Source organism: Terrapene carolina, unplaced genomic scaffold, assembly GCF_002925995.2.
Source record: "Terrapene carolina triunguis isolate 2854851 unplaced genomic scaffold, T_m_triunguis-2.0 Scaffold141, whole genome shotgun sequence".
Classification (NCBI taxonomy): domain Eukaryota; kingdom Metazoa; phylum Chordata; order Testudines; family Emydidae; genus Terrapene; species Terrapene triunguis.
Genome location: NW_020664492.1, coordinates 72,441 through 87,560, shown reverse-complemented (window position 1 = coordinate 87,560; position 15,120 = coordinate 72,441). Strand labels below are relative to the sequence as shown.

The 15,120-nt window shown below is 51.4% G+C and overlaps 2 protein-coding genes across 4 annotated transcripts in view; one reads left to right on the top strand and one right to left on the bottom strand.

Annotated features, from left to right (window-relative positions):
- Positions 1 to 533: 533 nt before the first annotated feature.
- On the bottom strand, positions 534 to 4,951 carry LOC113406817 (ribosomal protein 63, mitochondrial-like). The gene is made up of 2 exons (XM_026653567.2): positions 4,912 to 4,951; positions 534 to 1,056 (listed from the first exon to the last, which is right to left on the bottom strand). Exon 2 carries the CDS (start codon positions 1,051 to 1,053, stop codon positions 739 to 741), a length of 315 nt encoding a protein of 104 aa, XP_026509352.1. The 5' UTR covers positions 1,054 to 1,056; positions 4,912 to 4,951; the 3' UTR covers positions 534 to 738.
- A 243-nt stretch (positions 4,952 to 5,194) lies between these two features.
- The window catches only part of LOC112118507 (spindle and kinetochore-associated protein 3), a 34,598-nt gene continuing 24,672 nt past the window's right edge, over positions 5,195 to 15,120 (top strand). For 2 of the 3 annotated variants that reach the window (XM_024216887.2, XM_026653596.1), the window contains exons 1-2: positions 5,195 to 5,245; positions 9,099 to 9,215. In XM_024216887.2, the coding sequence (XP_024072655.1) occupies positions 9,113 to 9,215 (103 nt within the window). In that variant the 5' untranslated portion in view covers positions 5,195 to 5,245; positions 9,099 to 9,112. Of the gene's footprint in view, positions 5,246 to 5,396; positions 5,408 to 9,098; positions 9,216 to 15,120 lie in introns of those variants that run through there. The other variant, XM_024216863.2, reaches the window with a different exon arrangement.

Genomic DNA, 15,120 nt, shown 5'->3' with positions numbered 1-15,120 from the left:
AGATGGTGTTGACAAGAGGACTTTGGCTTCCTTGACCATGGGATGCTGTTTTGGGAAGAGATGGGTCAAATAAAACATACCCATAAGTATGACTAAATCCTTATTTAGTTATGAGAAACTCTTAATCCTAATATGGCCTCAATGCCTTTTATTTCTCCAGATACTATTATTCTTGGATATCAATCTGCCCAGAATAGCATAGTCAGACCTTCTCATGCCCACATCAGTTATTCATTTTCATCTCCAAATAAAGCAAAGGGACTCAGTGGTAGGAAAAGGCCAGCAATAATACTGGTTAACCTACTAAGGTTGCTTTCCCCCCCACTTTTGAGGAGGAAGCTAGTGAAGAAAAGGACTGGTTTACAGCGACCCTGCCAAACTCCCACTACACAACAGCAATTGCCTTACAGCAATTCCCACTGCCCAAATGCAGCATGGCTCTATACAAAGCCCCTGCTTTATAACAGAAGATAGGCATATACTGGAGAGGCTTGGAAAGCTTTCACTGTGTAGTGAGCTAAGATTAAGGGGGGAAAAAAACTCACATTTTTTCTGTATGATTGATTTTAATGTCATTAACTCTACATATATTAACAGAAGACAAATGTTCATCTGATTCACATCCTTATCACCACATTTTTATACCAAGTACAAAATTTTCCACAAGAGGTGTTGAACAGCCTACAACAGATCAGATGGTAGAGCACTGCAAATATGCCAAAAGTGAACAGATATGATTTAAGAGTTTGTCCATTTTTTAGTCACATTCAAGTGATTCAAATGATCCACAACATATCTATGTTCAGGAAACTTAGATATCGCCTGGCTTTTCACGGCCTCCCATTTTGCAAGTCTCCGCTCTGCATTATGTTTATATTCCTGCTCTAGTGTCATATATGGTCGACTCAGCCAATATTCATTCTCAGCTTCAACTTCCAGCCTTTGAATCATTGAACGCTTCATTGAAAGAGTAACCACTCTTGGTCTTCTGTATTTTCCAATCCATTGTTTCCCAGGAATTCTTTTTCGGAGGAGTACTGTGGTCAGAAACATTACCTTAAAGTAAATAAGATTATATATATAGTTTTAAAATTTATTATGAATAATTAAAGTAAGCTTAGAAATAACGAGTGTTTCTGTACAATTAAAACACTTGCTCAGAACACTTTTAAGCATTAGAGCAGCCTTTACTGTGCTGCAGCACGCCTTGAGGTCCGGGGCTCTTCCACCAGCCAGCGGCTGCAGGAGAGAAGGGGCAGAGGAGCCCACTCATTGCTGGCAGAGGAGGGGAGACAGGGAGATTGAACTCTGATTGATTGCTCTGCCCCTGAAGTAGGCAGGGCAGTGAGACAAACAGCCAGTCAGATGGCAGCTTTCCCCCACTTCTTGTTCTAACATTTAATTTTTCAAAAAATTCCACTGCACACCTGTTCGTGCCTGATGACACACTGGTTGGGATTTGGGAAACACTGCATTAGAATAAAGTGTTACAAAGCTGAACGTTTACAAAATTGGTACCCTGAAATAACCACCATTCAGACAGCTTCTACAGTGATGGATGCATCAGAGTTTCACAAATTTTTTTTAAGGCCAAAATGGACCATTAGATATTCTAATCTGATCTCCTGTACAACACAGGCTACTGAATTTCACCCAGTTATCCCTGCATCCAGGCCAATAACTTCTGTTTGACTAAAGCATATTTTCTAGAAAGGCATCCAGTCTTAATGTGACGACAGACAGATAATCCACCACTTTCTGCGGTAGAGCCAATGGATAATCCCTCTCCCTGTAAATGATATGCCTTATTTCTAATGGATATTTGTCCAGCATTACCTTCCACTCTTTGGTTCTTGTAAAAGAACCTTTTAGTACCTGGTATTTTCTCCCTGTAAAGGTACTTACACACCTCAATCAGCTCACCGCCTGATTTTTAATTAATTAATTTTTTTAATCTAGCTAAACATTAAGTCTCTAACTGTAAGGCACTTTTCCCCACCGTTTAATCATTTTTGGCCTTACATCCTCTCCAAGAACTTGCGGACTATGGCGGCCCCAGAACTAGATTCCAGTATCTGTCTCACCAATTTCTGCGGTGACCTAGAATCCTACTTTCGACGTCTCCGACTCAAAGAATATTTCCAACATACCTCTGAACAGCATACTAACCCACAGAATCCCCCCTACCAGCACTACAAAAAAAAAGGATTCTGCGTGGACTCCTCCGGACGGTCGTAACAACAGACTGGATTTCTACATAGATTGCTTCCGTCAACGTGCAAAGGCTGAAATTGTGGATAAGCAACATCACTTGCCCCATAACCTCAGCCATGCTGAACACAACGCCATCTACAGCCTCAGAAACAACCCTGACATCATTATCAAAAAGGCTGACAAAGGAGGTGCTGTCGTCATCATGAATAAATTGGAATATGACCAAGAGGCTGCTAGACAGCTCTCTAACACCACATTCTACCAGCCATTATCCTCTGATCCCACTGAGGATTACCTAAAGAAACTACACCATCTGCTAAAAAAACTCCCTGACAAAGCACAGGAACAAATCTGTACAGATACATGCCTAGAACCCCGACCAGGGACATTCTATTTGCTACCCAAGATCCATAAACCTGGAAATCCTGGACGCCCCATCATCTCAGGCATTGGCACCCTAACATCAGGCTTGTCTGGTTATGTGGACTCTCTCCTCAGACCCTACGCTACCAGCACTCCCAGCTATCTTCGAGATACTACTGACTTCCTGAGGAAACTACAATCCATCGGTGATCTTCCAGAAAACACCATCCTGGCCACTATGGACGTAGAAGCCCTCTACACCAATATTCCACACAAAGATGGACTACAAGCTATCAGGAACAGTATCCCCGATAATGTCACAGCTAACCTGGTGGCTGAACTCTGTGACTTTGTCCTCACCCACAACTATTTCACATTTGGGGACAATATATACCTTCAAGTCAGCGGCACTGCTATGGGTACCCGCATGGCCCCACAGTATGCCAACATTTTTATGGCGGACTTAGAACAACGCTTCCTTAGCTCTCGTCCCCTAACGCCCCTACTCTACTTGCGCTACATTGATGACATCTTCATCATCTGGACCCATGGAAAAGAAGCCCTTGAGGAATTCCACCATGATTTCAATAATTTCCATCCTACCATCAACCTCAGCCTAGATCAATCCACACAAGCGGTCCATTTCCTGGACACTACTGTGCTAATAAGCGATGGTCACATAAATACCACCCTGTACCGGAAACCTACTGACCGCTACACTTACCTACATGCCTCCAGCTTCCATCCAGGACACACCACACGATCCATTGTCTACAGCCAAGCTCTAAGATATAACCGCATTTGCTCCAATCCCTCAGATAGAGACAAGCACCTACAAGATCTCTATCAAGCATTCTTAAAACTACAATACCCACCTGCTGAAGTGAAAAAACAGATTGACAGAGCCAGACGAGTACCCAGAAGTCACCTCCTACAAGACAGGGCCAACAAAGAAAATAACAAAACACCACTAGCTGTCACCTTCAGCCCCCAACTAAAACCTCTCCAGCGCATCATTAGAGATCTACAACCTATCCTGAAAGATGATCCTTTACTCTCACAGATCTTGGGAGACAGACCTGTCCTTGCTTACAGACAACCCCCCAACCTAAAGCAAATACTCACCAGCAACCACACATCACTGAACAAAAACACTGACCCAGGAACCTACCCTTGTAACAAAGCCCGATGCCAACTCTGTCCACATATCTATTCAAGTGACACCATCATAGGGCCTAATCACATCAGCCATACCATCAGGGGCTCGTTCACCTGCACATCTACCAATGTGATATATGCCATCATGTGCCAGCAATGCCCCTCTGCCATGTACATTGGCCAAACCGGACAGTCTCTACGCAAAAGAATTAATGGACACAAATCTGACATCAGGAATCATAATACTCAAAAACCAGTGGGAGAACACTTTAACCTGTCTGGCCATTCTATGACAGACCTGCGGGTGGCTATCTTAAAACAGAAAAACTTCAAAAACAGACTCCAACGAGAGACTGCTGAGCTGGAATTGATATGCAAACTAGACACAATCAACTCAGGGCTAAACAGGGATTGGGAATGGCTGAGCCATTACAAACATTGAATCTATCTCCCCTTGTAAGTATTCTCACACTTGCTTCTTATCAAAGTGTCTGTACTTGGCTACCTTGATTATCACTTCAAAAGTTTTTTTCTCTTACTTAATTGGCCTCTCAGAGTTGGTAAGACAACTCCCACCTGTTCATGCTCTCTGTATGTGTATATATATCTCCTCGATATGTTTCACTCAATATGCATCCGAAGAAGTGGGTTGTAGCCCACGAAAGCTTATGCTCTAATAAATTTGTTAGTCTCTAAGGTGCCACAAGTACTCCTGTTCTTTTTGTCTCACCAATGCATATAAAGGGGCATTTACACGTTCAAAGCTTGCAGCAGCCCGTTTTGCCACAGCATTACACTAGGCTCTCGTCTTGTCCCCCTTAAATCCTTGCCAGAGTCACCGCCTTCTAGCACGCAGGCGGCCCCAGGCTGGATACGCGTTCCCAGAGGTGTAGCTTTGCACCCCGCGGCACCGAATCGCACCGCTTGCATGGGCGCAGGTTACGCTCCCCATCGCGCTGTGACTAGCACCCCGCCCCCACTGAGCCCCTGGAGCCTCGCTTTCCCCGGAGCAGGGGAAGCCGGGTCTCAGGAGGCCCGGCCGGGGGGCGCGCTAGAACCGCCGGGGGTCAGAGCTCCCCGCGCAGGCTGCCCCGCGGGAGGGCCCAGGCCGGGCCACGCGAGCTAGGGAGTGACAGGCCCGGGGGTGAGGGGCTGTCCGCGCCTGGAGCCCTTTACCCTAAGGCGAGGTCCGGCCTCACCGACCGCAGCTCACCGGCTTCGTTCCGGTCACTTCCGCGTGGGCCGGGGACAAGACGGCAGCGGCCTACACCAGGCGCTAAACAGGGTCAACGCCGCGCGAGCGAGACATATGCCACGGACGCTCGATTCTATCGCGAGACTAGGAGCGCCGCCGCGGGAGGGGCGGGGCCTCGCAGCGCCCAATGGCGTTCGTCCTGCTCAGGCATTCAAACAAAGTTCGAGGCGCGCGGCGGCGGCGGCGGCGGGTCTTTTTGTTTCCATTCCATCAGCAAGGGGCGGCCCCGGGCGAGCGAACCTAGAGCGGCTGCGGGTAACGGCTCGGCCGCGCGCTGTCCAGTGGGGCCGGGGAGCCTCCTCTCTGCCCCGTGCCGAGCTAAGCAGGGAGACAGTCCGAGAGGGGAGGGCTGGTGCCCGCGGGGTCGTTAGCTGAGCCCTCGCTCCCCCACCCGGGGTGTGTGTGTGATTGCATTAGGTGAGTCCCGCCCGTCCCCCCCTACACACACACACACACACACACACACACACACACACACGTGCGGAGCGGGGGGACTATTGTGTTAGCTGAGCTCCCCCACAGACCTAGGCCGGGGGAGGGGGTATCGCAGTAACCGAGCCCCTCTGCAGGGCTCTGAAACTGCTTTAATTTGCACCATACCTTGGTGCGCCCCCGACATCTCAAATACTATGTGCCATCCGGTCAGGGAGTGTCCCTAGCTAACAACGGCCTCCGGACGGCAAAGGGGCCTGGCTGAAACCTCGGGATTCACCGTGATTGCAGAGATACAAATCCCAGGAAATGGCTGCTTTTCCCGCTGTGGGAGCTCCCAGGCCCCTCTCCTGCAACTGATGTGTGAAATGCCACATGCACATTGCTCCTCTCTGGGTGCATTTATTGCGGGGGCCTTAATTGGCTTCAGTACTTATGGACTCTCAGTAAAATAAATGCCTCAGGAAGTATAAAATGTGTGATTATGACAATCTCTTTAAATCTAGACAGTCTGTCAGAAAGAAACACTGTGGAGCTGCCATTAGTACTGTGTGTCTTGTAACTTGAAAAACACATGAAATGTGTCATAAATGACATCCTCCTCTGTGTCGCTTTTCCTTCTGAGCCTATGCATAACCTGCCTCAGGTGGCACGTGACTAGGATCCATCACTGAATTTGGTCCACTGGTTGACTCGTTGGTTTCCCCAGGCTGGGTACTGACAGGGAGTGCGAGCCATGCCCCCTCTGTGCTGCTGAACTGCTGTTAATGGCTTGACTTTAACTCGTTTAATTTACATTTAAACTAAATTCTTGCTAATTCTCATCTGGCCTATTGTTGAACATGAGCTGAAGTCCCCTTGGCTTCCCTCTGAATGAAATGTAGGGCCAGGACAATACAAAACATTTAAAGTAGCTCTCACAGAAAATGAAAAAAAATGGTATTAGTGAGAAGGGGGTAAAATGGCAGAGGATTCTGATGGGGGAGGTTTGGTTGGAAGTGGGGACTTTATGGGGGCATTCTGCCCTCTTGAAGTTTGTCTTGCTCCTCCGCACCTTCCAAGCAGGGCCCCTGTTAAATTGTGGGTAAATTCCACAGCTGTTCCCCTTACTGGGAGGAGGCTTGAATTGCAGCCAGCTAGTTCTTTAGCAGAAGAGCAAGGTGGTGTTCCTTAACTTTATAGCCAGGCTTTATTTGCTGACCACCCTTCCCTTCCCCCTGCCCAATTCCCCTGGGGAGATAGGAGGAAATGCCCTATGTGTCTCTGGCCTCCCAGCCCTGTTGTGGCAAGTCTGCAGCTTCTACAGTGGATTTCTGTGTGGGAGCACTTTGCTGTCAGAGTTCTCTGCAGCTGCAGCTTTTGCAGCTGCTCTGAGCCATCCCTGTATGCATCTTTTTGTGTGAGAGGATCACTGGCAGCATGACATGGAACTTCGTAAGTTCACCTCAGTAGCTCAAGGTGTGCAGTTTGGTACTGTCAGTGTATTTGGTATGGGTCACCACTGAGAATACCAAACCGAGGACACACCCCTAACTGGTGGTTTATTCTATAATAAGATTTCACCAAGCCAGTTAACAACAGTGACTTCTGTACCACCACACTAGTTATCAAGAAGCCAAAACAGAGTTTCCTTAGGCATTCCAGCCCCTGACTTACACCCAGACAACTGGATTTTTGTTATGAATGATTATTAAAACTAGAAATCATATATAAAGTTCTTCCAATCCCAAAGGACCAGCCACCTTCCCAGCTCAGTATGTGCTTTCAGGATCTTACCAAATACCACACTGCAGCCAATTCCTTTAGTTAACTAAAAACTAAAGATTTATTAATAGAAAAGAAGAGGGTTATTAAATGGTTAAAGGAATCATATAGAATTGATTTCAGAGTCTGTAGGTCAGGATAATAGCAGTGATGGTGATTCTGCTAGTGTGCAGTAAATCTCCCTGGATCACCTAAAAAGATTGGGGATCATCAGTGTTTTTCCAAAGCTTCCTTGTTAGAAATCACAATCTAGAGAAGTGGAGCAAGAAAGAAGACAAAGCAGTGATGTCAGTCTCCTATTTTATACCCTCAGCCCATGTGCCTAGAAAGTTACTGGCAAAAAGATGGAGTCTTAGATCACATGTCCTTCATGCCTCACTGAGTCATGTGGCAACCATTGTCTGGTGCTTTCTGAAACGTATCCAGGAGAGGCTCACTGGGCGAGCTGAGTCTCTTCAATGGCCCATCAACACAGGGATGGCTAGTATGGATGTAAATTTGCCCTGTGGGTGTCACCCAAGAGAAAAACATACTTGATATACAAACACATAGCCCAGCGGTTCTCAAACTGTTGGTCGGGACCCTAAAGTGGGTCATGGCTTAGACTTGCTGAAGCCCAACCCTGAGGGCTTCAGCCCTAGGTAGTGGGGCTCAGGTTACAGGCCCCCTGTGTGGGGCTGAAGCCCTTGGACTTCAACTCCTCCCCATCCCCCCACCCAGAGTGGTGGGGCTCAGGCTTCCCGCCCCCTGGGGCAGTGGGACTCGGATGGGCTCAGGCTTCTGGCCCCCCTCCTGGGGTTGTATAATACAGGCAGTCCTCGGACTTATTACACAATTGGTTCTTGAAAATTGCGTCGTAACTTGGAACCGCAGTACGCTCCATTGTGGGACCAAGCATCATAAAGTCAAAACCAATTGTAAGTCAAATCAGGGTGTGAACTCAGAAACATTGTAAGTGCCATTCATCGTAAGTCGAATGTCGTAAAGTCGAGGACTGCCTGTATTCATAACTTCAGATACAATGATGATACCTGGATTTAAACAGAATAATCATACTAAATATAGTATAACTTTTCCATTGATATATGATATACTTTGTACAGGATTTATTGCAATTTGTAACAGTGTATTAGTGTAACTAGTTATATTCCTTTTTATACAGCATCACAGGTACAAGCTAAGGCTAGGCATAGCAGGAAGCCAGCCAGTTTGGTGCCACATGAGAGTACAGCATCCATCTGCCCAGTCTCCGTGTGCAAATATACTGCTCAGTAAAATTTTATGCCAGCGTGGTTGTTGATGTTATTCACCATTATGAATATGGCCAGGAGAGTGCATTTTGTTTCATGGGCGTATGCTGGAGCACTGCACTGCATGCAGCGACTGTTTATTTGAAACTGAAACACTTTTTAGTTTTTTAGCATCCCATTTCCAACAAGCTCACAGTTTGGTACCCCCTGTCTTAGTGGATATATGGAGTTCTATACAGTTGCATCTTTCAGAGATGACCTTAAGCCACTTATATACAGTGTAGTTTGTAGCCATGTCAGTCAGTCCCAGGATATTAGAGAAACAAGGTGGGTGAGGTAATATCTTTTATCGGATCAAATTCTGTTGGGGAGCGAGACAAGCTTTCAAGCTATACAGAGCTCTTCTTCAGGACCTGAAGCTTGTCTCTCCCCCCAACAGAAGTTGGTCTGATAAAAGATATTGCCTCACCCACCTTGTCTCTTGAAATGACTTATGGCACTTTGTAAGAATATGGTTTTCCTGCGGTATTCATGAGTAAAATTTCCCCTCATACCCCACTGCTGTGCTTCATGCTGTAGTCTATAGATCTCTTATGCAAGAGATGGCCTATGTAAATGTCAACTATTAAGTTGCTGATAGGTGTTTGCCTTGTCTTCTCTAGTGATTTTCTTCATCATGGAGGTGACAGGAAATTTCTTCAGCAAACTGCGTGCTTTAGCTGTCACTTTGGAGAAAGAGGCTGAGCAACTTGAACAAGCATTAAATAGAGAAGATACACGTAAGTGTGTGAGAGGCTGCACCTCAAATCTGGTACTTTAATGAAAGCTGTTAGTTCTTCTTCGAGTGCTTGTTCACGTCCATTACACATTAGGTGTACGCGCGCCGCGTGCACAAACGTCGGAAACTTTTTCCCTCAGCGGCTCCCGTCGGGCCCGCAGGGTCTCCCCTCCCGCCAGAGCGGCGCCCCGCCCTAGCGTATATATATCCCTGCTGGCCCGACCCTCCCTCAGTTCCTTCTTACCGCCCGTGGGGACGTTGGAACAACTCTATCTCTCATCAGAGAGAGTGTCCCTTAGCTAGCAATTAGTGATAGTTATCAGTTCGTTGTAGTTAGGTATTAAGTGTTAAGTAGTAGTAGTTATCAGTTCCTCACAAAGACCTAAAACTTCTTTGTGATAAGTGTTTGGCCAACCCCGGCACCGGCCCTGGGCGGCGGGGCATGCCGCACGCCCAAGGCTTCAAGGCTTGTGCCACGTGCCGCAGGCCTATGCCATTGAGCGACCCGCACGACTCGTGTCTCCGTTGCCTGGGGGAAGCTCACCAAAAGGAGCGCTGTAAAATCTGTAAGGCTTTCAAACCCAGGACTAAGAAAGAGAGAGACTTTCGCCTTAAACAGCTCCTCATGGAGGCTGCGTTACAGCCCTCCTCTTCCGCGGCACCGTCGACCTCGGTGCGGAGTGCCCCGGCATCGGTTCGCGACCCGACGCCGGCGGGGCAGCCTAAGCCTACGGTGCCGCCTCGGCGAGAACACACCCGGCACCGTTCTTCTTCGCCGGCCAAGTCGAAGGGCCAGCCCAAGGCCCGGGGACGTTCCCCGCACAAGAAGGTAGCACCAGCGAAGACCGCAAGTGCTGCCAAGGCCGTTACGGCCCCGACACAGATCCCGGTGCCAGTGGCTCCGGCGCCGAAAGGCCCGTCGAGCCCCGGGATAAGCGCGTCGAGTGAGGAGGAAGGGCTGGAGGAACTGTTGGAACAGCCCTCCACCCCGGACACATTTGAGGCAGCAAAGGACCTCATTGAATTGTCCGCTGAAAGCACCCTCCGCGCTAAGGACGTTCCGCCGCGACTGCCGTCCAAGGGCAAGCCGGCGATGATGCACCCATCACGGTCGCCATCTCGGCACCGGACACGGCGCCGGTCCCGGTCGAGCTCTGCCTTGGTGGACTCCCGGCATCCCGCCGCGCAGCGGGCCGCACAACAGTCAGGCCCCGACGCGAGCGAGGCACCGTCCCAGCAGCCCGGCTCGAGCAGGCACCGGGACGCTTCGGTCCCAAGATTCCCGAGACCATCCTCCCGCAGCCGTTCCCGGTCCCGGGGTCAACGGTACCGGTCCAGGTCTGCACGGTGCTACTCACTGTCCCGTTCTCAAAGGCACCGCTCTCCGACTCCGGACCGGCACCGCTCCACGGCACCGCCGTGGCCCTCTAGATCGCCGTCCCTAGCGTCGGAAGAGGACTCGGGCCTCCCGAGCAGATATAGCCGCAGAGCGCACGCCGCTAGAGAGCACGAAGCCTCTTGGCAACCACATTGGAGCCATCCTGGACAGTGGCCGTTCTGGACCCCGTGGGCCTACAACCAACAAGGCCCTCCGTCCAGAACCTCGAGATCGGGCCCCTCAGGACACCGGTCCCGCTCCCCACGGTGCCGCCCTACCCCCCGTGCGGAGGCCACGGTCTCCAGGCCGTCAGACAGGGAGAGGGCGGACTCGGCACCGAGCACGGCACCGTCCCAGACCCAGGACAGGGGACGCACCCCAGAGGGCCATCCCGCCGATGAGGAGTTGCAGGAGGACGAGGACACACAGAAGGCCATGACCTCCTCCTCCTCACCGGACGAAGCTGTGGCGGGCACAACAGTGTCCGGCCCTCCCCCGATTGACCATCGGGCACACCAGGACCTGCTCCGCCGGGTAGCCCTCAATTTGGGGTTGCAGGCAGAGGAGATGGTTGAGCAGGAGGACCCGATGGTGGACATTCTCAGCCCGGAGGGTCCCTCCAGGATCGCGCTTCCGCTTATAAAGACGGTACAGTCAAATTATAAGACTGTATGGCAGACGCCAGCCTCCTCTGCGCCGACTGCAAAGGGCGTAGAGAGAAAGTACTTCGCCCCATCCAAGGGGTTTGACTTCCTGTTCTCCCATCCGACCCCATGTTCGCTGGTCGTTTCGGCGGTCAACGAAAGGGAGCGGCATGGCCAGCAGGCTCCAGCCCCCAAGGCCAAGGAAGCGAAACGGTTGGACTTGTTCGGCAGAAAGGTCTACTCGTCTGGAGGCCTCCAGCTGCGGATCGCGAACCAGCAAGCGATCCTCAATATGCACAATTTTAACTCCTGGGCATCAGTGTCTAAGTTTAAGGACGCCTTGCCTCAGGGATCGCAACCCGAGTTTGCTGCCATAGTAGACGAGGGAAAGGCGGTAGCCAAAACCTCCTTACAGGCCTCACTCGACTCTGCTGACGCGGCCGCTAGGACTATCGCGTCAGGCGTGGTAATGAGACGCTCAGCATGGCTGCAGGCTTCTGGCCTTCCCCCTGAGGTGCAAAACACCCTCCAGGACCTTCCATTTGAGGGTTCAGAGTTGTTTTCGGAGCAAACGGATGCCAGACTCCATGGCCTCAAGGACTCGCGGGCTACCCTCAAGTCTTTGGGGATGCACACCCCTGTGACGCAGAGGAAGCCGTTCAAGCCCCAACCTCCACAGAGGCAGTACCATCCTCGCCCTCGGCAGGAACCATACCGTAGACGGGGCAGGGACAATAGGCGTAGGCGCAACAATACGCCTAACCAAGGCCAAAACCAGGGCCAAAACAAGCCGCAGCCGGGAAACAAACAAGGATTTTGAAGCTGCGATCGAGGACAGCGTACCCATCTCTTTTCCAGATCCCCCCCTGTGTTTCAGGGACCGCCTGTCCCATTTTTTCCGTGCTTGGTCTCATATAACATCGGACCGCTGGGTCCTGCGCACGGTGGAGACAGGTTACGCCCTTCAGTTCTCCTTGCCCCCTCCCTCCCACCCACCACCCCCGTCCCTCTTCAGAGACCCCTCTCACGAGCAACTCCTCATGCAGGAGGTACAGACCCTCCTCGCTGTGGGGGCGGTGGAGGAGGTTCCTCCGGACCCCAGAGGAAAAGGGTTCTATTCCAGATACTTCCTCATTCCCAAAGCGAAAGGGGGCCTCCGTCCTATCCTGGACCTTCGCAAGCTAAACAAATACTTGCAAAAACCACGTTTCCGTATGGTCTCCCTTGGTACCATCATTCCTTCCCTGGATCCGGGGGATTGGTACGCTGCCCTCGATATGAAAGACGCCTACTTTCACATCGCCATTCGCCCGGCCCACCGGCGATTCCTGCGCTTCACTGTCCAGCAGCGCTATTTCCAATTTACGGTTTTGCCCTTCGGCCTGGCAACAGCCCCACGTGTCTTCACGAAATGCATGTCTGTGGTAGCAGCCTTTCTTCGAAAAAGACGGATGCGCGTCTACCCGTACTTGGACGATTGGCTCCTGGCGGGCCGGTCGGAATCAGAGGTTCGCACCCATGTGTCACTGGCGCTACAAGTATTCCACGAACTCGGTCTGCTAGTCAATGTACCCAAGTCATCGCTAGTCCCCACACAGAGGCTGGACTTCATAGGGGCAGTCCTGGACTCGGTGGCGGCACGGGCGAGTCTTCCCGTATCGCGGTTCCTGGCTATCCAGGAGGCAGTGACCTCTATCCAACAATTCCCCACGACCACAGCCAGATGTTGCTTACAACTCTTGGGGCACATGGCGGCCTGCACACACGTAGTCGGACACGCCCGCCTCAGACTCTGGCCGCTGCAGCTGTGGCTGGCCCAGGTATATCGCCCCAACAGAGACCCATTAGACATGGTCGTCACGATCCCAGCTCGGGTATCGAGCGTCCTCTGTTGGTGGCTCAATCAACAGCAGGTTTGCGCGGGGGTCCCGTTCGCCGCCCCGCAACCCGTTCTGACGTTAGTTACAGACGCGTCGGACCTGGGTTGGGGGGCGCACCTAGGGGACCTGCGCACTCAGGGCTTGTGGTCCAGGGAAGAACAGTTGCTTCACATCAACCTGAAGGAGCTGAGGGCGGTTCGCCTCGCCTGCCAGACCTTTCACGCTACCATAAGAGGACACAGCGTGTCGGTTCTGACGGACAACACTACCGCCATGTTCTACATAAACAAGCAGGGCGGGTCCCGGTCCTCTCCCCTCTGTCGCGAGGCACTCCTCCTCTGGGACTTCTGCATAGCCCATTCAGTACACCTTCGGGCTGCATATCTCCCCGGGGTCCAAAACGGGTTGGCGGACCGTCTCAGCCGGTCCTATCTCAGGCACGAGTGGATGTTGAGACAGGACGTCCTACGTTCAATCTTCCTGAGGTGGGGGTTTCCCCAGGTGGATCTGTTTGCCACCAAAGACAACAGCCAGTGCCCTCAGTTTTGCTCATTCCAGAACCGCAGTCCGGGCTCAATGGCGGACACCTTTGCAATCCCGTGGGGCGGGAGCCTGAGATATGCCTTCCCCCCATTCCCGCTCATCCACAGGGTCCTCCTCAAGACCCGCAGGGACAGGGCGTCGGTCATCCTTATTGCTCCAGCGTGGCCACGTCAACACTGGTTCACGCCTCTGTTGGAACTGTCCGTGACCCCTCCGATAACCTCCCCCTTTACCCCGACCTCATCACACAAGACCGAGGTCATCTACGTCACCCGAACCTGCCGTCGCTGCATCTCATGGCATGGTTTCTCTCTGGCTAAATGATATGGAGCACAGGTGCTCTCAGGAGGTCCAGCAAATCCTCCTTGGTAGTAGGAAGCCTTCCACAAGGGCAACCTACCTTGCCAAGTGGAAACGCTTCTCCCTATGGTGTGGGCCTCACCACATCCAGCCCTTGAAGGCCTCGATACCACTGATTCTGGACTACTTGCTGCACCTCAAGCATCAAGGCCTCGCCCCCGCTTCAATTAGGGTGCATCTGGCCGCCATATCGGCGTTCCACCCTGGGGAATCGGGGAGTTCGGTGTTCTCCAATCCCACTGTAGTCCGATTCCTCAAGGGGCTGGAGAGGATGTTCCCCTACTCACGCCCACCAATACCTCCGTGGAACCTCAATCTGGTCCTCACTAAGCTCATGGGACCACCCTTTGAACCCCTAGCCTCTTGCTCCCTCCTGCACCTTTCATGGAAGGTAGCGTTTCTTGTGGCCATCACATCGGCTAGGAGGGTGTCGGAGTTGAGGGCCCTCACCTCGGAGCCTCCTTATACAGTCTTTTATAAGGATAAGGTGCAGCTAAGGCCTCACCCTAAATTCCTCCCGAAAGTGGTCACGCATTTTCACATGGGGCAGGACATTTGTTTACCGGTGTTCTTCCCCAAGCCCCATACAGACCCAAGCCATCGCAGCCTGCATACCCTGGATGTTCGTCGGGCCTTGGCTTTTTATCTGGACCGCACCAGGCCTTTCCGCAAATCGACTCAGCTGTTTGTTGCCGTTGCGGAACGGATGAGGGGCCAGCCAATTTCAACGCAACGCCTGTCGGCATGGATTGTGCTTTGCATACGTACGTGCTACGAGCTTGCCAACATACCAGCCCCACAGATCACGGCTCACTCTACTAGGGCCCAAGCGTCCTCGGCGGCCTTCTTGGCACAGGTCCCGCTCCAGGAGATCTGCAGGGCAGCCACCTGGTCGTCAGTGCATACCTTCACAGCCCACTACGCGATCCATCATTGTTGTCCCACAAACTTACACAGGATCGTTTTAGGGGTCAAGACAAAGATGCCACATTTATTATTAAACTGTAACTATTAGCAAATACCTTAATGCTTATACACATACACTTACACACACACACACACACACACCAAAATGTTCTGCAGCTGCTGGATAGTTACCAG